The sequence below is a fragment of the Lissotriton helveticus genome, chromosome 6 (assembly GCF_964261635.1).
Source record: "Lissotriton helveticus chromosome 6, aLisHel1.1, whole genome shotgun sequence".
Classification (NCBI taxonomy): Eukaryota; Metazoa; Chordata; class Amphibia; order Caudata; family Salamandridae; genus Lissotriton; species Lissotriton helveticus.
In genome coordinates, this window is record NC_136067.1 from 368,254,881 (window position 1) to 368,276,133 (window position 21,253).

Genomic DNA, 21,253 nt, shown 5'->3' on the forward strand with positions numbered 1-21,253 from the left:
ACATATGAGACCAACGCAAGATTGGCTTGCATTTAATGGTCACAGGGGAATTGGAACAATCTAGTGTTTGTCACAAGTAAATTGAGAGTTAAATTGAAATTGTCAGTGAGATAATTGACAATTTGCTGGAAGATCAAATATCTAACCCCTCTAACCATAGCAACATACATATCTCACACAGGGTGTGATGCACACCTAACAAATATAAAAAAAAATCAGAGGACTTTGAACTCCGGGGGATTCAGCACAACACACAAATGTAGACCTATTTTACAAAAACAAGGAAACCCAAGCAATGTGAAAAGGACCTTGGGTGCGAATATTTACAAAGGAACAGCGATCCCTAACGGCATAGAATTATAGTTATAATTATCGGACAAGTTACTTGCCTTCGGTAACGTCTTATCTGGTAGAGACATAGTCTAGCCTCAGATTCCTTACCTTTGAACTTCCAGGCGTCCGACTGTATCCGGAAGATTTTTGGTAGCGGTACCCCAGTACGGTAAAAGGCGTTGGTTGACTCCACGTGACGGCGTCGTGTTTGTCGTCCGCGCCGTCAATATAACTCTCTCTCCAGCGTGCTGCCATCAGAACTTTTCATGACTTGCCACACCTTTCTGAGCAAGACCGCTGACCTCCTGTAGAGGGAAACTGCTCTACCCTCGCGTAGCTCTGTCGGTGCGCCGCAGCCCTCAGCCCCTTTCTGCTTGCAGGTAGGTGTTCGAGGTCCTCCTCCACCCGCAGGCTCCTGCCTGCACCTCACTACTCGTGGTCCAGTGGGAGAGCCATGCTCTTCTGCGGGTCCACTCTGTAGATTTCTGTCTTGTCTGTCTTTGTCGTTTTTTTTTCGTGTTTGTGCACTCTACCTTTTTTGTGCTTTTTTGTCTATTTGTTATTTGTTTATTTTTTTCTGCCTTTTTGTCTATCTCCTTTGTGCCTTTTTAGGTTTCGCCTCGTCGAAAGCTGTGCACCGCGCAGCTTTTCGGCGCAGGCGAAATCTAATGTTTACAGTATGTGGCTTGGGAATCCGCCCTCTCTTTCCATTGGCTAGCTCCATAAATGGAGGCTAGCCATTGGAACAGAGATCTGTCCGTCATGGTCGGAGCAGATTCGTGGGCGTTCCGGCCATTTTTACTCATCCTGCCCCTTTGACAACGTCATTGCGGTGGTGGGCGGTTCCTATTTTTTTTTGGGGGGGGGGGGGAAGGTTTGTTTTGGTCATTGCAGGCCGACCGCCGCCGGAAGAAGTCCAGGTGAGTGCTGCCTTCTGCTTTGCCTTTCTTGCCGTTTGCCGTTCCGTCCCCCCTCCCGCTGTCCGTGCCTTTCCCGTCCCCCCTCCCGCTGTCCGTGCCTTTCCCGTCCCCCCTCCCGCTGTCCGTGCCTTTCCCGTCCCCCCTCCCGGTGTCTGTGCCTTTCCTGCCCCCTCTCCCGCTGTCCGTGCCTTTCCTGCCCCCTCTCCCGCTGTCCATGCCTTTCCTGCCCCCCCTCCCGCTGTCCGTGCCTTTCCCGTCCCACCCTCCCGCTGTCCGTGCCTTTCCCGTCCCACCCTCCCGCTGTCCGTGCCTTTCCTTATCTTTCTTTATTTGGGACTGCTGGAAACAAATAATTTAACATTATCAAAATAAATCGGTGTATAGTTATAACAGTAAAACTAAGTGCAAATATAATCACTTCAATGGAAAATGTATAATCTGTAATGGGAGTATGCAAACTCCACACTACAACGTTCTGTGCCACTAACTTTTCGGAAATCCGCCTTCATTCAGTGGAGTAAGGCATCCGTCCATCTTCTTCTGTCTGGACATCGTGCCCCGTGTCCCAGGCATGTGGTGTCCATCAGCGTACATTTAAAACTGGATCGCCTCTGATCCTGGACACAAGCAGGCATTTGAAGGCAGAAGGAGCAAGACAGAGGCCGCTGAAACCTTATGACTGACTGAACTCTTTACAGATTGTGAAGCTGCAGTGTGCAGTGGAAACACTCGATGTTCCTGAAATTCATCGTTTTCAGCTGCATTTTCATGATCTTCGAATGATTACATCATAAGATGACAATAGGCCTAACGAGTAGGCCTGCACTGTTGGCAGTGCCCCAAAAGCTAGAAGTCTCATGTTTGCCCTGGCCTGCAGCTCTTTTATTCCATGTGCACCCTGTCCTGTCTCACCTGGTCAGGCTCAGGCCAGATAAGATGTGCGTCTGGAAGCAAGGCAGCTGTCACTCTTTTCTGTAGTACAACGTGCCGAATCGCATCTACACGTCTGTCGTGGCACAACTGGAGCCCCCTCGAACCCATGCAGGACAACCGACACTTCCCTCAAAACTCACACCATAAACCCGCCTACTAATGGTGCAGCTGAGTAACTTCCTACCCTACTACCCAGAAGGCACTTTGTGTCCTCGACGGGAGTATGACCAGATAAAGTGCAGTTTCCGTCCCCTCCCCGGTGGCTGTGCTCATCATTATTGTGAAATGTTGATGTGTGTGCGACTCCCAGAGGGCTTCTGCTGTATAATCTGTTTATGTAGAGGACGAGCTTCGAGAAACGCCCAATTCTTAACATTTAAATGCTGCCCTGGCCCCTTGGGCTGGTTTACCTAAGTTTAGGGAAATGGAAGTCCGTCAGGGCCTCTGGGTCTCTGGGTAAAGGTGCTGTTCGTGTCTTTGGACGGAGCAAACGTGCTTGTTAAGGATTCAGCACGTTTACCAGAACGAAGTGAGTTATTTGCTGGCTTTGCTGTCACGGGTTTTTGGGTAGTTGTGCTTGTTAAAGCAGTGAGTGGCCTGAATGTTGGCTTACGTTTAGTAAATGGTTCATTGATAAACTAACTGCACGGTATGTTTGGAGCGGATGTTTCAGTAGGACAGCGGGTTAGGCATCCGTGCTGAAGGGGCCCAGTGTGCTTTCATGTGACCAGTCATTCTAGCCCTGTCTCTATCTTGAATCCCCTCTGCTGGCCTCCAGTAAGAGGAAAGTGGCCTTTAAAACCAGTTACCAGAGGCGTTGCATGTTCCATCTGACCAGAAGCCTCCGTTCAGTCAGCCAGGGCTTACTGACGACTCTACCTTTCCGGGTGGGGGGTCAATCTTTTAATGTCTTGGTTCCTTCCTTTGGATTTTCCTCGTTTATTTCTGTAATCTCATTTTCACAGCTCTCTCCATCTGATCGCTTACATGACCATTGAATGCAGAGGCGGGCAAACTCTGCTGGCATTGTGTAGTAAATTACAAACGGCAGCTGGACTTGGAGGTGCTGCAGGGCACCTTCCACTCATTTTACTACTGTTGAAAGCGTGCAGTGTACTTTTTTTTTTTTTTGTATTTTTTTTTTTTGTACCTGTAGTACTTTGCTGTAGATGAGGCTCTCCAAGTGACACGCCTTTTAGCATGGGTGACTACTGCTTGCGTAACAGCAGTGACACGACTGATGGTTGAAGCAACAACTTCGTCATGGCCCTGCCCCATTTGCAAGAGATTAAGCTATTGGCATTGTAAATGACAATGCCATTTATTTATTTATTTTCAAAACCAACACATAAATAAAAATGTTGTCATTTACAATGCCAATAGCTCAAACTTTTCAAAAGGCGAAACCATTGCATTGTAAATGCTTGTTTCACTTTCCTGTCGCCGTTTTTCGCTCCCTTTCTCGCCGCTGCTGCCTGTTCCCACTCCTGCCTCACCGCTTTGCTCCCTCCCCCAACCCCTACTTAAGGGTGGCCACTGCATAGTGGGTGTGCCAAAGGTAAGCCCTTCTGCGCCCCCTGTGTCCAACGCCAGGGACCTTGGTCCTTCAACCACCCACCGCTACGACTCAGCTGCCCTCTGCACACTCCACCCCAGAAGAAACAACTGCCAGCAGTCGATGCCGAACACCACCCAGGGCCAGTTCTTCTACTGACATTGTCGTCGCTCAATCACCTACCTCCGGACGCCCACTGCTACCTCAAACCCACCGGAAGTCAGCGAGCCTAAACACCGATGCATCCTCCTCAACGTATTCTCCCTACACATACACGCAGTAGAAATCTGGGACCTCCTCGACACCCTGATGCCCGGCGTCACCTTCCTCACAGAGACATGGACCAATGCCAGCTCCGCACCCGACATCGCTACCGCCATCCCCGATGGGTACAACATCCAGAGGAAGGACTGCCTCAACCACCCTGGAGGGGGATTCGCCATAGTACACAAAATCTCCCTCCAACTCGCCCAAGAAAGGAAGGCATCCATGAATAATCCACTTCAATAAATGTTTACAGCTGCTTGTTTTTTCATCTCGATGCATCTGCAGAGGTGTGGGATGGGCTTGGTATCCTATTCAGTGCTATTGACTATTGATAAGGATGCCCTGGAAGAGAAGGATAAGTTACTTATCTGTAATCCTAGTTCTCTTCCCGGGGAATCATCATCCAAGTCCTAAGCAACCTGCCCTCCTCCCTGGACGAATCTAATAAGCAGTAGTTCATAAAAAATCTGGTGATCTGTTCAAGTTACAGTAAACAAGTACTGACCTAACTGTCGCTCCTGAAGCATGATGGGATACGGCGGGACCTGGAGGTTTTAAAGGCATGGTGCTAGTTTTTGCTTGTTTTAATTTTAATTCAGCCTATTGGTTAACAATGCATTAATTGTCCTATGCAGTTTCTTTTCAATAGGGCTGTATTTTTTAACTGTGCTCTCTTTTTCTGATTTACAGAAATGCTAGTCTTGTAATTGATTTAGTAACGGAAAATTCAATGTACACAGAGCATTTTTATCCCTCAACAAAGGCTGTAGTGCAAGTTTTCAAGTTTATTTAATAATGCTCAGCTGATGAAAGTCATTGTAAATCTTATAGTTGCTAATGCATTTTTTCTGAAATTTTTAAAGACTACAGTCATGAAGCGTATGTGGGTTGATAATTGTTTAGCCAGGTTTTAAATAATGTAAATATGTGTATTTTTTTGGACGAGGACAAGTTAAGCTAATTACAATGAGATGTGTAAAATATTCATTAAAAACTAACTTTTTTTCTTGGCTTATTAAATGTTGTCTATTAGGGTGTAGTAAAAATAGGTGCAGTGGATGCTGATAAACATCAGTCTCTTGGTGGACAGTATGGTGTCAAAGGATTCCCCACAATCAAGATATTTGGTTCCAATAAGAACAAGCCAGAGGATTACCAAGGTAAATTTATGTCCCCTTTTACATATGGATTATTATTATTTTTTGCTGCTGTGTGGAATAGTTTTATGACCTATGCTGGCATTGTGTAATTGCATTTCTTCATTCAATGTTGTGTGCCATGGGTATTGGGGTTTGTGTTTAAACTTGGAGCTGTCAGACTACTTTCCAATGGCAGTACGTTCATGGATCACATACTGCATAGCTGATTGCTATATATCTTGCTGTTTTGTTTGCAGTGTATATTATATTTTAGCCATTTGCTTGGTAGGAAAATGTTCATTAGACCAGATTTATAACCATGTGTCCTGTGAGTTTATTTTTGATGGATACTTCTACCTACAGATTCCTTACCTCCTGAATACTGTGGAGAAGTGTGGCTCAATGGTTAGAGCAGGCAGACCTCGATGCAGAGCTATGGCCAGGGACCAGGGTATACAAGTACAAAAAAAAAATATATACTGTCCATAAGCCAGATTGTAACTTGAAATAACTCCTGTGCCAATAGGTGGTGACTTTGTTCTGTCTTAACTTCCACTTTTGATGTGACTTCACGGAACTGACATCCGGTTTTTTTTCCCTGCTCTTCAACACAGATCTCAACTTGGGGTGCTCAGAACATTTTCTCCACAATTTGTTGTACCACTAGTGTTTTGAGGGATGTTTGCCCCGGAAATGTCAAGATTTGAAAGGTACCTTTTCTGCGGCATAAAAAGGTTTTTGCAGCATGAATCTTTCCTGGATTCACATGCTGTGCCTTATTCCGCCATCTAGTGGTTGGGTCTGGGATTGTTGTATTTGTCCCCTTTTTTTTTTTTTGCTTGCTGGTGGGCACCATTTGGTGTCCTTGCGTGACGTCGATGTGCTTCCTTCGAAAACTCCCACCTTTGGCCACCATCTTCAGATTCTTTTTTTTCCGCTGTTGGGTCTAAATCGTTACAGAAGGAGCTCTAAGATGAGTCGAACATTACTGGAAAAATGTTTTAAAAAATTCAAAAAGACAACGAATCATGGTACTGTACGTTCAACCTAGCTGCCGGAGGGTGCAGAAAAGCTGAAAGTCAGCTTTGTCGACGCCGTACATGAAATTCATGTACAGGGGGCTCCCTGTACATGGAAATGGACAAAACACCATTCAAGTTTCGCCTTAATTGTCACCGTAAGTACGCCCAGAAGGACCAGCATCCGGTCTGCAATCTCTGCCTACCAGTGGATCATCGAAGTGAGGACTGCAGCAGTGTTTGGCATTTGCACCGAAGACGTTGAGAGTAAGAGAGAGGCAGAGAAGAGCCAATTACAACATGCAAGGCCAGAGTGCGCCACTGTCGCCGAGAGACCTGGGCCTCTCCAGTGTGGACAAAGTAAATGTAGCAGAGGGGCAAGCTAGAGGAACCACTTCTGCAAGAAGGCCAGCAGGTAGTGGGAACAATCACCCTACTACCTTGCATCATATATACCAACAAGGTTTCCATGGAGGAAACAGCGGCCAACAGCAGGGTTAGCAACAAAACTGGCAATATCAACAAGGAAGGCAATCCTTTCGAGGAGGGGAGAAGCACCTGCAACATCAAAGTGAAGCCTTCAGGCTACAATGCACACTAAAAACTACACACAGAGTGCGCGCAAAGACACAAATTCAAAATACAAACGATTTCTTAAAAGAGCATTGCACACCAGGGACAAATGAGTCTTAAACATAATACGACACAGGTACTGCATAGAGCTAGTAAGAACACCTCCAATCAAAAATGAAGGTGCATTCCACGGGAGAGACTGCTCTACTACTCCAGGAAGTACAAAAGCTACAAGCCAAGAAAGCATTAGAACACGTACCATATAAACAGAGAAACCAAGGAATTTGCATACTTCCTTGTTCCAGAGATAGATGGCACAATGTGACCTATATTGGACCTCCGATCCCTCAACACATTCGTAAAGAGCCAAATCTTCAAAATGACTACCCTGCAAGACTTAATACCATGACTGCAGGGGGGGAGACTACATGGCAACAATAGACTTAAAGGATGCCTATCTGCACATCCCCATGAACAACAAACACAGACAACTGCTATGGTTTGTAGTCAACAACACTCTCTACCAATTCAAAGTGTTAGAATTCGGACTCAAGTCGGCACCGAGGGTGCCTAGCAGCAGTAGCTGCACACTTAAGAAAGCACGGAATCCCTGTAAACCCATACTTAGACGACTGGCTAGTGAGGTCAAACTCGTACAGTCTTTGCAAAGAGCACATACACTAAGTAATAGCTACATTAGCCAAACTCTTTTTTTCTATACACTGGGAATAATCCTCTACAGAGCCACAACAAACAAACAAGAAAAACTATTCTTAGGAGCAAGAATAAATACGGTGCTGGGAAGGATGTTCCCAAACGAACAATAGCCATACTGAAGGAGACACAGCATTACCGAAAGGGGCAAGCTCTGACAGTGAGGATCGTGGGTAAGCTACTAGGAATGATTGCCTCATGCATTCGGCTGCACATGAGACCATTCCAGGAATGGCTTTAAACACAATGGTCACAAGCAACAGACAGTTGGGACGATCTAGTGGTTGTCACACAGAGGATACAGCAAGAGATAACCTGGCGTAACAAAAGAACATAACATGAGGAAAGACTATCACCCAACCAACTCCAACAGTAACCATAACAACAGATGCCTCACAAATGAAATGGGGGCTCACATGAACAAACTCAAAGTGAGGGGAGTGTGGACAGCAGGATGCTCTAAAACACATACACATTCTCGAGTTGAAAACAGAGTTCCTACCCTTAAAAGCCTTTCAAAGGCAGCTACATGCAAGGACTGGTCTGGTACAAACAGACAATACAACCACCATGTTTTACATCAACAAACCAGGTGGAACACACTCTCTGGAACTGTCAACACTAACTCAGCAAATCTGGGAATGGGGGCGATTCCATGCAACATGGACATAATAGCAGTTCACCTGCCAGGGAAGGACAATGTGGAAGCGGACAGACTAAGCAGACAGAACTCTTCGTCCCACGAGTGGGAGATGAACCAGTATGAACTCAACAAATTATTCCAAATAGGGGAAACTCCAGAAGTGGACCACTTTGCAACACCCCACAATGCAAAATGCCAAAACATTGCATCCAGACAACCATGTAAAAAGATCCTTAGGGAATGCACTTTGGATACACTGGTCGGGGATATTTGCTTAAGCTTTCCCCCCCCCCAATACTACTACACAAGGTTATCAACAAATGCAAAATCAGACACATGACAATGATTCTCATAGCACCACAATGGGCAAGACAGACCTGACCTGGTTCTCGAAGACGATGAAGATATCTCAGGGGTCAATCCACAAGTTACCAAAGAGACAGGACTTACTAACCATGCAACAGGGGGAAGGTGCTTCAACCAGAGCCTGAGCCTCGCTGCATGGCTCCTGAGGACATAGAATTTGCACACCTAAAACTGCCAGAAAGCACTATGGCAGTACTAAGAGAAGCACGAAAGCCAACCACTAGAAAGTGTTATACAGAAAATGGAGAAGATACTCCTTATGATGCGCCAAAGAGGGTCTGAACCAATAAAATCACAAAAGCAAGGACAGTGCTGAAGTATTTACTCGACTCATCAACTGCACAGTAAGTTAACTTGCACATTGTTAAAAGTTCACTTGGCAGCAATCGTGGCATACACAAGGGGACACACAGGAAAGAGTTTCTTCACCTCTCACTTAGTCAAAAGATTGCTAGAAGGATCAATGAGAATTGTGCCTTCAAAAAGAGTTCCTGTACCCACATGGAACCTAAATATAGCAATGTCACAGTTAATGAAAGCACCATTTGAGCCACTCCACAAGGCCACGCCGCAGATGCTCTCATTAAAGACTGCCTTTTTAGTAGCTGTAACATCACTGCGTAGAGTCAGTGAGTTGCAGGCATTAACTTTACAGGCACCCTACTTCCAAATACATACTGACAGAATTGTCATGAGAACAGATCCTCTCTTCATGCCGATGGTGATTTCACAATTCCACATAAACCAGTCCATACAAATTCCACGTTTCTTCCAAAACCCAAAGATGTAGGCAGAAAAAACATTGCACACTCAAGACGCTAAAAGGGCAGTCATGTACTACATTGAAAGAACAAAGGAATACAGGAAAACAAAACAACTCTTTGTATCTTTCGTAAAAAGTTTCTTGGGAAGGCCAGTAACCAAGAACAAATTGCACAATGGATTGCTCAAGCTATACAGCTGTGCCGCAAGCAAACACTACAGCCATTGCAAACAGCTCCACAAGCTCATTTAGCAAGGAAAAAAGGGACAACTATCGCCTTTCTAGGAAATGCTCCTATTCAAGACCTCTGCATGGCAGCAACTTTGCACATGTACACTAAACACTACTGCGTGGACATCCAAATGAATAAGGAAGCACAGGTCGGACAAAACGCTTACAACATCTATTCACAAACCGATGCTCATCTTCCCCCCCCCCCTCCCCCCCCAAGCCACCACAAAAGGAACATACCCCATAAAAAATCTGTGCACAGCATATGAATCCAGAAAAGAGTCCAGCTGCAAAGCGTAAAGTTTTTTACCAGTTGGTGTAGTTTTTCAGCTTGAAGATTTGTCTAGATTCACTAGCGAACCTACCCTCCTTCCCTTCCAAAGAAGATGAGACGACAGGAAAATAAATAAATACAATAAGAGGAATAAACACAAGAATACAATTCAGCAACAAACAGAAAGTTATTTAAAAAAAATCCAAAGGAAGCACATCAACGTCACAGAGACACCAAATGGTGGTATGTTGATGCTAACCTGCAAGCAACTTTTTTTTTTTTTAAACAGGACAAATACAAAAATTCCTGACCCGACCACTAGATGGAGGAGTAATGCACAGCATGTGAATCCAGAAAATTCTTCAAGCTGCAAAACTGTACCGACAGGTCGGAAACTTTACGTTGTCTTTGATATAATGACGTCTGTCTGTGTTGCCTGATGACCAAAAATGACTGCAAGTCTTGCTAAAGGTGTGGACTGATTCATTTAAAGGCCAACAAGGAACTTAAAGCCAAGCTCTTAATTGTCCAGACCCTAGGTAAGTACTGAGAACAGTATCCTTGTTTAATGTTTTGATTCAAAGTCTCGCTCCAGTTAACCGTCTACTAGTAAGTCCTCGAAACATTCGACATGAAAAGGAAAAAGCAGAACAAACCATATAGTAGTGACTCTTTAGTTCCTGATATGCCTTCCGTTCCAGGGGTAAATCATCCAGTCGGTGACCATGATCCTTGACACCAGTCTACTTTAAGCAAAGACTCCATCGACTGGACCCCCAACAGAGCTTTAAGCTTTTACATTGATCGTATGAAGACCATCAGGTGGACGATTAGCTCTTTATGGAGTTCTCTGGGGCAAAGAAAGGCAAAACAATGCAGAAAAGGGTTTTAAGAGACAAGCTCTCCGCTTTAAAATCCGCTATGCATTAGCCAGGAAGCAGCTTCAGGAGGATTTTAGGGCCCATTCCACCAGGGCAAAGGCTGCTTCCACTGTGCTGGCATGCGGAGTGCCTGTCCTTGACCTCTGTCAGGCACGATGTGGATGTTTGTGCATACGATCACAAAACATTACTGCCTTGACAGCCAGTTCTGATGGTAAGGTCATTTTATCTGTTCAGTCATGTAGAATGTAATTGTATGAGCCATTTCACAAACTTTCTACCTTAGGAGATACTGCTTTGCACCTATTCTAAAGATGAGGAATCTGCGGTTTGAAGTATCCATCAGAAAAACACGTTACGTGCCTTCTGTAACACTCTTTCTGGCTGCTACCTTTACTATAGATTCTTCACCACTCTCCCTCCTCGTTCTGTGGGATGGTATCTTTTTCTTTAAAGGTCCCAAATTAAACATCTTCACACTGGTGTCTGATTATTTTTGGGCTACACTTCCGTGGGCTCGAACAGTTAAAAAAGCATCTGCAATGCAATCGGTCTCGCCTTTAGGACCTTATATGTATTTAGGTATGCAGCACATTAGCCTGGGTGCTGAAACATCTACTGTTCTTTAAAATAGAGGGAGAGGAAGCACCAAACTGCGTAACACGCCAGGTATGGGAGCACAGGGAGGGAAATATTTATTTTTAGCGGGGAATGATCTGGTCCAAAGTTCTATTTTTAATATAAAAGCAGGGCCTTCGGTGGTCATATCACTAAAAGTACAAGATTTGAAACAAATATTATTGTCTACGAGTGCTCGTGGAAGGCAATTTTATATGGACTGGATTATAGAGAATGCTAATGTTTTACTCGTATTTTATTGACATCTGCTGGTTGTTTTTTTTATCAAGAAAGTTCAATATACTATTTCAAGATGGCCACTGTAGGAAAATGCCCCTTTTTGACATGGTCACCCCCGCTTTTTGCCTTGTGAATGATATATTTTTGTTGAAAGTGCACTGGGTTCCTGCTAACCACGTCTCCAGTGCCAGAGCTCTTTCCCCAAAACTTTACAATTATCCCTCAAATTGGCAAAACCTATAGCACTCCCTGTAAGTCCTTAGCAAATGATGCCCCAGTACCAAGCACATGCAAGATTGCAGTTGCAGGCTGATGCAGACAAAAGTGAAAACACGACATTGCACACATCCCTGTGTGCCAGGTCTTCTACCACTGCATGTGATATTTGTACATCACCCCTACAGAATGCCTGACAGCCCTAAGGCAGTGTGCTTAGTACTATATGTGAAGGCATATCTGCATGCGCAGATATGCCCCTGTGCTGCTCAATTCCATTACTGCCAGTACAAAAGACGATAGAAGCCCTTTTAGAACATACGCTGGTCACAGGTGAAAACGAGTTTCCCAGCTACATGATGGCTTCACAGAAAATAGCGATGTTTGGTATCCCACACCGATGCCAGCAATTGGATTTACCAATACATGCACGGAGAGGCCAACTTAAAGGTGCCCCCTGAAAACCTACGAGCCTCAGGTGTGTTGCTGACTGGTTTCTGCCAGCCTCCAGAGACTCTGTTCTGACCACCTAATTTGAGAGCCTTTGCTCTCAGGAGATCCAGCACAGAAGCTGACCCTGAAAGAGGGTGTAACATCACCTCCCATAGGATGACCTACTGATTCGCCTCCTTGGGCTGGTGGCTTCAAAGGAGCCGCCACCTTTAGAATGTGAGTGTGGCTCCCCTCAAAGGGGAGAAAGCCACCACCCTGTCCAGAACTCCCTTGGTACCTGGAAAGGCGGGAAAACTACCTGGTCAGGTAGGCGTGCCACCTCCAGGCAAGTACCACCCCTAAGATGGGCTGCTGTGAGGTAGATACGAATTCTCATAAGTAGCCTTCTTTGTGATGGCATTCCTAGGAATTCTGAGACCGAGTTATGCCCACTTCCACTGGAAGTGGTCATATAGGGGGCGTAGTGACCACAAGGGTCAGTAGCCCATTGGCTACTACCCTACACTCCCCTAACTTCAGTATTTAGGGGAGTCTCTGACACCAGAGAAGAAGATGCTGACGACCTACGAAGAAGGGCACAAAGAGGCTCAAAAGCAGAAGACTGAAGAGATCACCTGACTTTGCCCCAGCCCTTTTGCCCTGTTTGTCGCTCTCTGTCGAACCCGCACCAAAGACGACTTGTCCTGCAGCTGTGTGCCTAAAACTCTGGGAGGACTGCCTGCCTTCAATAAAGACCAAGACCCCCCTCCCCAAAGAACAGCAGAACGATTCCCTGCAGAAACTCTAAAAAGAGAAGCCTCTGAGGCCGCCAAAACCCGACACCCGAATTCACAACTGCACCCGTCTCCTCTGGCCCGAGTTAGAGACCCACCAGTGCCAAGAAGGTTCCTTAGCCCTTCAGAGCTCAAGTCCATTGTGGGTTCATCCCTTGTGGGCTCCCTGCCCTCACTTGCAGTTGCTGGACGCAGACCCCCCCTCAACCGCGACTGCTCCTAGTAAGAAATCCCAACGCCTAAAGACGCTTCTGCATCTGTCTCCCCTGGCCCTTGAAAAAGAGTACCCCAAATGCCCCTACGTCCCGAGCATCACAAGCCTTGAACCCCCTTAATGGTTCACCCCGACTGGCTTCCTAGCCTGCAGCCTCTTTTTACATTGACCGATCCACATTGAAACTCATTGTGCTCCTGATGCTGATTTGCACCCGGTTGCCCTCGTGCCGCTGGTGGTGTACAGTGGGTGGTGCCTTGGACCTTGCCCACCACTCACCTTAACTTCTGGAGATTGGCCTGCAAGTCAATGTACTGTACCTGTCTGCAGGACTTGTTCTTCCTTCCATAGGACAACACTATAGAACTCGTAAATTGCAGTGTCCACCTTTTTAAAATAAAATAAATTTATGTTTAAAAATGTGCAAACCAGAATACATTTTCTGTGATACCTAAACATACGTAAAGGTACCTGCTATTTTTATAAATTGGTGTGGATCTCCTTGAGTTGTGTTGCCATTTATTAATGATTATGTGTATTTGCAAATGTCTTGCACTGCTCTTTGTAAAGCCTAAGGTTGCCCGACCACACTACTCGCTTATAGAGCATTTTGGGACTGAATAGTAAGACCATGTCCACTCATAAAAGACCACCTTGACTCTTTACACGATATACCAGCTTATTGAAATATCGCATAAAGAACCAGCTTCCTACAGCCACTCAGGGAACCTCGAGCTAGCCAGTCATCCTGGAATGGCTTATGCATAGAGTATCTTTTATCCAGTCTGTTGGGGTATACATGGCGCTTCCAAATGCGGTTGCCAACTTGTGAGAGTAATAAAAAAAAAAAAAGAAAGACATGCTACAGACTACCATTTCAGGATGGATGCCCAGTTTAGAAGCTGTGGCCACATCTGATGTGTCATGTAGATAAAATAGGTTGCAAACTTGTGCATAGTATCTATGTCTGGGAAGTGTAGAAAGCTGTCTCTTTAACATACTAAAAAGAGGTATACTGTGTAAAGATTCCAGGTATTCCCTTAAGTGGGCAGGGGTTTGCTCTTCTAGGGGCTAGTGTGGTTGAGCTCCCTTGGCTTTATCAGAGAGTAGTGTTAGACATCTGCAAGTACACACATGGTCAATAAATGATGCACACGGCTCAATAAGGAGATCCACACCAACTTATAAAAATAGCACTCCTCTTTATTTAGGCACTGGAATCAATTCGATCAGGTGAGTAGGTTTCGAGATAGAAATACTTTTAGTTGTAAAAAAATCGGAGGCTGCAATGTTACCATATGGCAGGAATAACAAATACGGCATACAAGTTCTTGGAAGCGACTTACAAGACCAATTCCCAGGACTTAAGGTGAGTACATGGCAAGGTCCAAGGCAGCACTAGCAATTCACCTCCAGCGGCACTAAGGCGGCCGGGTACACTGGTGCAGTACAATGTTGGGTGCCCAATGTTAGTCAGTCCGGATTGGTTCAATCACAAAGAGGCGGTAGGTTTGGACTGGGAGGCCAGTCGTCTGAACCACAGTAGGGGCTCAGGTCTCACAATGCTCGGGGACAAGGGCACACCTTTTGGACCTCTTCTCCATGGACCAGGGGAGACTGGTGAAAAGGTAATTTGAGGCGTCGAGTTTTCGTCGCCTGGGACATTTGCGGTTGAGGGGGCTGTAGAAATCTGGCTCTGTATATAATAAACCAAAAAGAGGTATACCCCAAAGCAATTACAGAGGCACAAATGACACCCAAAAGGCTCTTTTGTGGTAGCGTGATGAGCTGGTAGGCATATCAAAGGGTAGTTTGTGAGAAGGTGGCTCTATATATATATATATATATATATATATATATATATATATATATATATATATATACTGGACAATAAGACAGTACAGTGTGTATAGAGTCCACAAACCCCAAAGGTTTAACAGAGGTTAAAGTCAGAACTGACCTTACTCTCCAAAGTGGTAGCTTGGTCGAGCAGTAAGGCAGTACCAGAGGACAGTGTAAAGCATTTGTTGCACACACTCAGTCAGCAAAAGGTTCCACACACTCAAGGACTGAACTTCAGGCCAATTGTTATTATATCCTTAGATATAGTTGTTTTATTTTTAGAACCAACAGTTGTAAAAATATACTTTTCGAGATACGAGTACTCTCAGATGAATACTTTGCAGAGGAGCAATACGTTTATATACACAATAATCACAAGTTAGTTAATAGCAATACAGTTCTGCAACACACTCTAGCATTGAGCTCAATGGTTTTCATAGGAAAGTACAGTTGATTACTTTTATGGATTACTTTTGGTAGTTCCAGGACTAGATCTTGGATTCAGTCCTGGGGTCTAAGCTGAAACCAGATTAGCAAAAACGTTTTAGTTATATGATTTTTCCTGAATATAAAGCTGTTTTAAAAGCTCACACTTAAAAACTTTTCGAGATGATTCTCACAATGTTATTCAATGGGAGGAAATTCAGGTTACAGGTAAAGTACGATCGCGTTACTTTTGTAACCCAGCACTAGTCTCCTAGGGCCAGCACTGGGGGCTTAGCTCAAAACAGGTAGGTAATTGCGTTTCAGTATGTCGTACGAATTTTAAAGAATATTTGCAGTTTTCAAAAGTGGACACTTAAAAGAAATTTCATAGAAAAGCAGACAATGGGTTCCTATGGAGAAAATACAGGCTATTAGTAAACCCGCTAGGGATTACTTTTGCGGTTCAGTACTGGGCTGACAGGTACAGTACTGGCTTCTTCCCTGATCACAGGTGAGTACTTTCGGATTCGGACTTTGGCTGATTTTATAGGAATATTTTCAGTTTTCAAAACTTCACACTTAGAAAATTTTCGAGTAAAGATTGGTCAATGTTATCCAATGGCAGGTAAGTGAATTACCGGTTTCCAGGTGAGTACTTGGTTGATGAAGTCAATGTTTTGGGCATGGGCTCAGGGGTCCCCCAGGGTCAGGTAGGTACAGTTAGTTCACCCTCAGCGGCCCAGGGGCGGCCGGGTGCAGAGGTAGGCAGGCCCAATGATATCCAATGATATCCAATGAGGGAAAGGGGGCCTTTGGTTTGTGGCTGCTGCCTCGCAGGCCACGCGGTTGTGGGAGCGGTGCTCCTGGTCACTTGCTCCGGGCAGGGGGGGGGGGGGGGGGGAGTAAGTTAGGACAGAGAGGTCGCAGCCAGCGGCACTCGGGCGGCTGGGTGCAGGGTGCTTTTGAGCCATCGGGCGCTCAATGTTATCCAATGAGGATCTTGCAACAGGGAAAAAGGCTGCAGGCTCGGGGACGGAGATTCTCCAGGGGCGACCAGCACTTCGAGGGGTAAGTTGGGATCTTGGAGCACAGGTAGGCACAGGGGGCTGGAGGGCGCCGGTTGCAGGGGTGTCTTTGGGTGTCGGAAAAGCTTACCCTCGGCTGGTCGCGGTTGGGGTGGCCCCTGGTTCTGAGTCTGCAGGCGTCGGCTGGGCTGTCGAGGAGGGTCTTTGGGCACTGGACTTCGGGTCCCAGTCGCCAGGGGGACGTCCTCGTGGTCTTGGTTCGGGTTGGCCCGGGCACGGCTGGTGCAAAGTGGGCTGGTCCGGAGCTTCCTGGCAGGCACCAGGTGGGTTGTTGCAGCAGAGCCTCTGCTGGAGAGAGTCCCAATCGTCGAGAGGGTCACGGCAGGCAGGTCCTCTGGGTGTCTTAAGGTCACTGTCTGTCGAGGTCGCCGGGTTCAGGCAGGAGCAGGTTCCAGGATCAACGGGCCGGTAGGGCTGGGGCCAAGTCAGTTGGTGTTGTCCTGTTGTTAGCAGCTGCGCGGCGGGTCTTCTTCTTTATCTTCTTGCTTCTTTGTTCTATCGGGATCTGAGGAAGGAAGGTTCAGGGGCCCCTAAATACTGAATTTAGGGGCGTTACAGGTAGGGCAAGGGCAGTAACCAATGGATCCCTGTCCCGGGGTGAGTACACCCCCTGACCTGCTCCTCTCCTGTCGGAGGGGGCAGGAGCCTAGCTGGGATTGGGTAGGGCTCCCCATCTACAAGATGGCCGGGGCCCGGGGTCGTGCTTCACCTCGCCTCTTCCACCTGAGGGGTGGGGTTGGCATAGGTTGGCACCCCCCCCCCCCCCCCCCCCTCCTGATGTTGTTTTTCCCGCCAGTCTTCCCGCCAAGTGGGGGGTAGGACTGGTGGGGGGCTGGTTGCTGGGTAAAGCAAATGGTATGGAGAAGCTCCCAGAGGCGGTATGCCTTTGTAGCTTCCCCCTGTCCATCCTGGAGGAGGAGACCTAGCACCTCGCCCAGGACGGGCTTTGTTGCAGACCCAGGAGAGCGGGGGGCTCTCCACCCAGGGGTCCAGCAACATGTCTGCTGTGTGGCAGCCTCTGCAGCTACTCAGCCCAGACGTGGATTGTAGGTTCGAAGTTTGGAGGGCATCTCTAAGGTGCCCTCTCTTGCATGTTACATTAAATCCCACACTGGCATCAGTGAGGGTTTAATGTGCTGAAAAGTTTGATACCAAACTTGTCAGTCTTCAGTGTAGCCATTATGGTGCTGTGGAGTTCGTAATGACAACCTCCCAGTACCATATACTCTTAATGGCATCACTGCACTTGCAGTGCCCGGGAATGGCCCTGGGTACTGTAGGGGCACAGGGCTCATGCACCCGTGCCCTCACCTCTGGCATAGGGCACCCAGCTCGAGGGGTGACTGAGGTATGCAAGGGCAGTGGGTTCTGGGGCCAGGGCACACAGGGATGTGTGCCATGTCGACTCTGGTTTTGGTTCTGTACTTAGGCACTCATCCTGCCAAGGCAGTGGGTGGGTGCCAGGGCACAGGGCCCCTGAGGATGGCACGATCAGTGATGCAGTCCTCAGGGGTCTTCTCTGGTCACCATGCCCTGGGTACCTAGGGTACCATTTACTAGAGGCTGATAGGTAGCCAGAGATGCCAATTGGGTATTTCGTTTCTGTACAGTTTTAGGGAAGGAACACAGGCCCTGGGTACCTGATTGGCAGGGACCCAGGGCACACTCAGTCAAAGCACATCAGCAGTTCAGAAAAAAGTGGGGGCATACCAAGGCAAGAAAGATGGCACTTTCTCACAGTAGTGCTAAGCATTTATTGCACACACAAAGGCAGTAAGTGAGACACTAAAAGAAATCGGACACCAATTTTATAAAATGAACACATACTTTTATATGTATTCATCAGGTAAGTACTTTTCGAGATGAATTTTTACAGGTTTCAAACGTTCACACATTTCTGGAGGGGTAATGTTGTCCTATGGGGAAAAAAAACAAGCTCTGCATTCGGGCACATAACAGGGACGTACAGGACTGTTCTCTAAACATGAGTATTGGGCTAGGTCCAAGGTCGCTCCAAAAGGTCTCCTCTGGATGCTGTGGGCCGTCCTGGTGCAAAAGTGTGTCACGGCGTCTGGTGTCCCAGTCACTTCAATGGGAAACAGTCTGTTGGTAAAGGGGCTGCAAGCTGGGACTTGGGGCCAGTCCGGGGCAACACACATTGGGCTCAACCCTTGAGATATTGGGCATGCAGGTTCACTTCTCAGGCTGTGGGGCTCGGTGAATTTGTGAATTTTGGTGTCTGATCCGGTGCAGGAGTCTCTTGCAGTTCGAAGGGGCCTGCAGAAAGAAGCTGCAGGCAGCGACTGGAAGTCCAGTCTTGGTAAACCCATGGGTGGGGTTTATCTTGTGTGGGCCTGGGGGATACAGTTGTCACCATCACCTCCCTTGGACTCTGGAGCACGCGTGCATAGGGACTTTGAGGCGTCTGGTGGAGGCTCGCAGACTCAATTTTGCTCTCTGATTCTGCTGCAGAGGAGCAAACTGAACAGATGTACCATTCTCAGTGGGTCTCGCTGCCCCTGAAGTCCCTCAATGTGCAGGTCGGTCTTGACGTTGGTGTCCAGACTGGACACAACAAGCCCTTGCTGCTGCAAGGGTACAATATATAGGTGTTGGTGTTGTGCGGCTCCGGTCAGTCCTGGCATCCCCACACTTGGCGGGAGGACTGATCTGACCCGTAGGAGCACTGCTACCTCTTCCTGGGTGGCTGTTGCATTGGTAGTTCCCATAGGCGGCAGGTTGGTGTACCGTGTCTTGCTTCTTTAGTGCTTGTGACTGCAGGGGAGTAGCCCCTTTATTCCAAAGGCATTCCTTTGTCAATTGGCGAAGCACTGGCAACCCTGCAAGTTTCTTGAAGTTTGTACAACGGCAGGACGAGTCGGGTGCCCCACGAGGGTTGGGAGCAGCGGCAGAGATGGTGCTGAGTCAGTCATGCGCCTCGGTTCTCGGGTCAGCAGTCTTCTTCTTTGTGCACTTTTTCTTTTGGTCCATAGAAATCCAAAGTCCTGGAATCAGGGGTTCGGGGGTCCCTCTAAATAACTCCATTTATGGGCATTAAGTGGAGTGAGGGATAGTAGCAAATGGGCTACTTACCCCTGGGGTCGCTACATCCCCCAGATGACCACTTCCCTTGGAGTGGGCATCACCTTGTCCCCAGAATTCCTAATTCCACCATACACAAGATGGTGAAATCCTAATTTGGTGTTCACTTTTGACTTGGACACCCTAGAGGTGTGCCCATCCTGGCAGTGCAGCACCCCTGCTGCATAGATAATTTTCCCACCTGTCCTGGTGCCACATGCCTCTGAGCAGGGGAGGTTGGCATCCTCTCCTGTGAGTGTGACAGAATAAGAAAGGGCACTCCCCCCCCATTGACTGCCACATAGCAGTGCCCCATTTCTGGGCTAGCATTGCCCATCTTACCTTACCCAGGGTGGGACGTTCGCTGTGTCGGACCCTCTGGAGATTGGGATGAGCGGACAGCTAAAATATATCGGCACACTGTAGGTTGGTTGGTCGATTTTAGTAGAACTATGAAAAAACTGCAACACATTTGAAAGTCGCCTGGTGTTGTCTCTGCTTTGTTTGAGTGTGGCTCTTATTTGCTTCTAGGGTTAAGCAGATTGGCCTGGCTGGTGTCTCTGAAAGCCAATAGAGCTATGGCAGACTCCATTGTGTCAGGTCTGTGCCCCTGAATGTTCGTAAACTGAGGCAGTCAGCCACACGTCAGGTCGCTGTATTTGGCAACCATCCAGAGCGGAAGTATTCACTCCTCCGGCTTTATGGCATGTTCTTAGAAAGGTCTGCAGGTTTGGGTCAGAGTCAGTCGTATGCTGTTGTCTCCTGGAGCCTGGCAGTTAGAGTCAAAGTAAGCCACACATCAGAATGATGCCCCTGGAAAGCCAGAAGAGATGTTAGAAAGCTTCAGTCAGGCTTGTGCTTCGGAAGGTCATCCACACTAGGAACTTGACAGTCTTTAGTCAGGCTGGTACCTCATACAGTCAGTACCTTTAATTGGCCTCCAGGACTGGCTCAGAGCACGTTCCTTGTCTGGACGGTGTCTCAGAAAGCCTGCGAGTGGTGTGTGAAGTCCACAGTATGCCATAGCAGTGCCTCTGAAGGTCTATTGGCGCTGGGACAGAGTAACAATCCAAGCATAAAAGGCCAGTGATCAAAGTTGATCACTCTTTACCGCAGGGAGCACTCTGGTGAATATTTGTGGATCCTGCCGTTCCATATAGGGAGGAGCAGGCAGGGAGCTCTGTACAACCATTTTCAGTCAAAGTACTCGTAGAAAGCTGGACAACCAAAAAGATGAGCTTGATAAACCAAGTGAAATGCAGCTTCCGTAGCGAATTAGGGCACACAATTTAATTCCAGCATCTCCGTTTTCACTATAGACTAGGGTAGTGCTTCTGTTCACGTCAATAACACTCACTGAAAACTTAGGAAAAAATTAGTCCAAAGGCACAGAGAGCCTTGAACCTGCTACGTATATGTACATACAGAAGCTACCTGCGCTTCCTACGAGCTTGAACCCAACAAGGTGTCAGTCTGTGTAGAATAAAACCATTATCCCACATCTAATTGGAAGCAGTTAATGTAGCCTTGGTGGGCCGGAGAGACGAGCGGCAGGTATTAAACATGACATTACACTATGTGCGGGTGAATATGCTCAGTGCTGCCTCGGACAGTAAAGAATTAACACGGATGGAGGCCCCACGAGAAAGGGACTGCAGGCTGTGAACAACACCGGATTTTTGCAGGGAAGCACC

The 21,253-nt window shown here is 47.1% G+C and overlaps 1 protein-coding gene and 1 long non-coding RNA gene across 2 annotated transcripts in view; one reads left to right on the plus strand and one right to left on the minus strand.

The window, feature by feature from the left end:
- LOC144762577 (uncharacterized) overlaps positions 1–21,253 on the minus strand; it is a 177,967-nt gene that overhangs the window by 30,996 nt on the left and 125,718 nt on the right. The window lies entirely within an intron of this gene.
- PDIA6 (protein disulfide isomerase family A member 6) overlaps positions 1–21,253 on the plus strand; it is a 116,259-nt gene that overhangs the window by 9,768 nt on the left and 85,238 nt on the right. Inside the window, exon 4 of the mRNA XM_078647801.1 lies at positions 5,042–5,168. Coding sequence (XP_078503927.1) covers positions 5,042–5,168 — 127 coding nt within the window. The remainder of the gene's footprint in view (positions 1–5,041; positions 5,169–21,253) is intronic.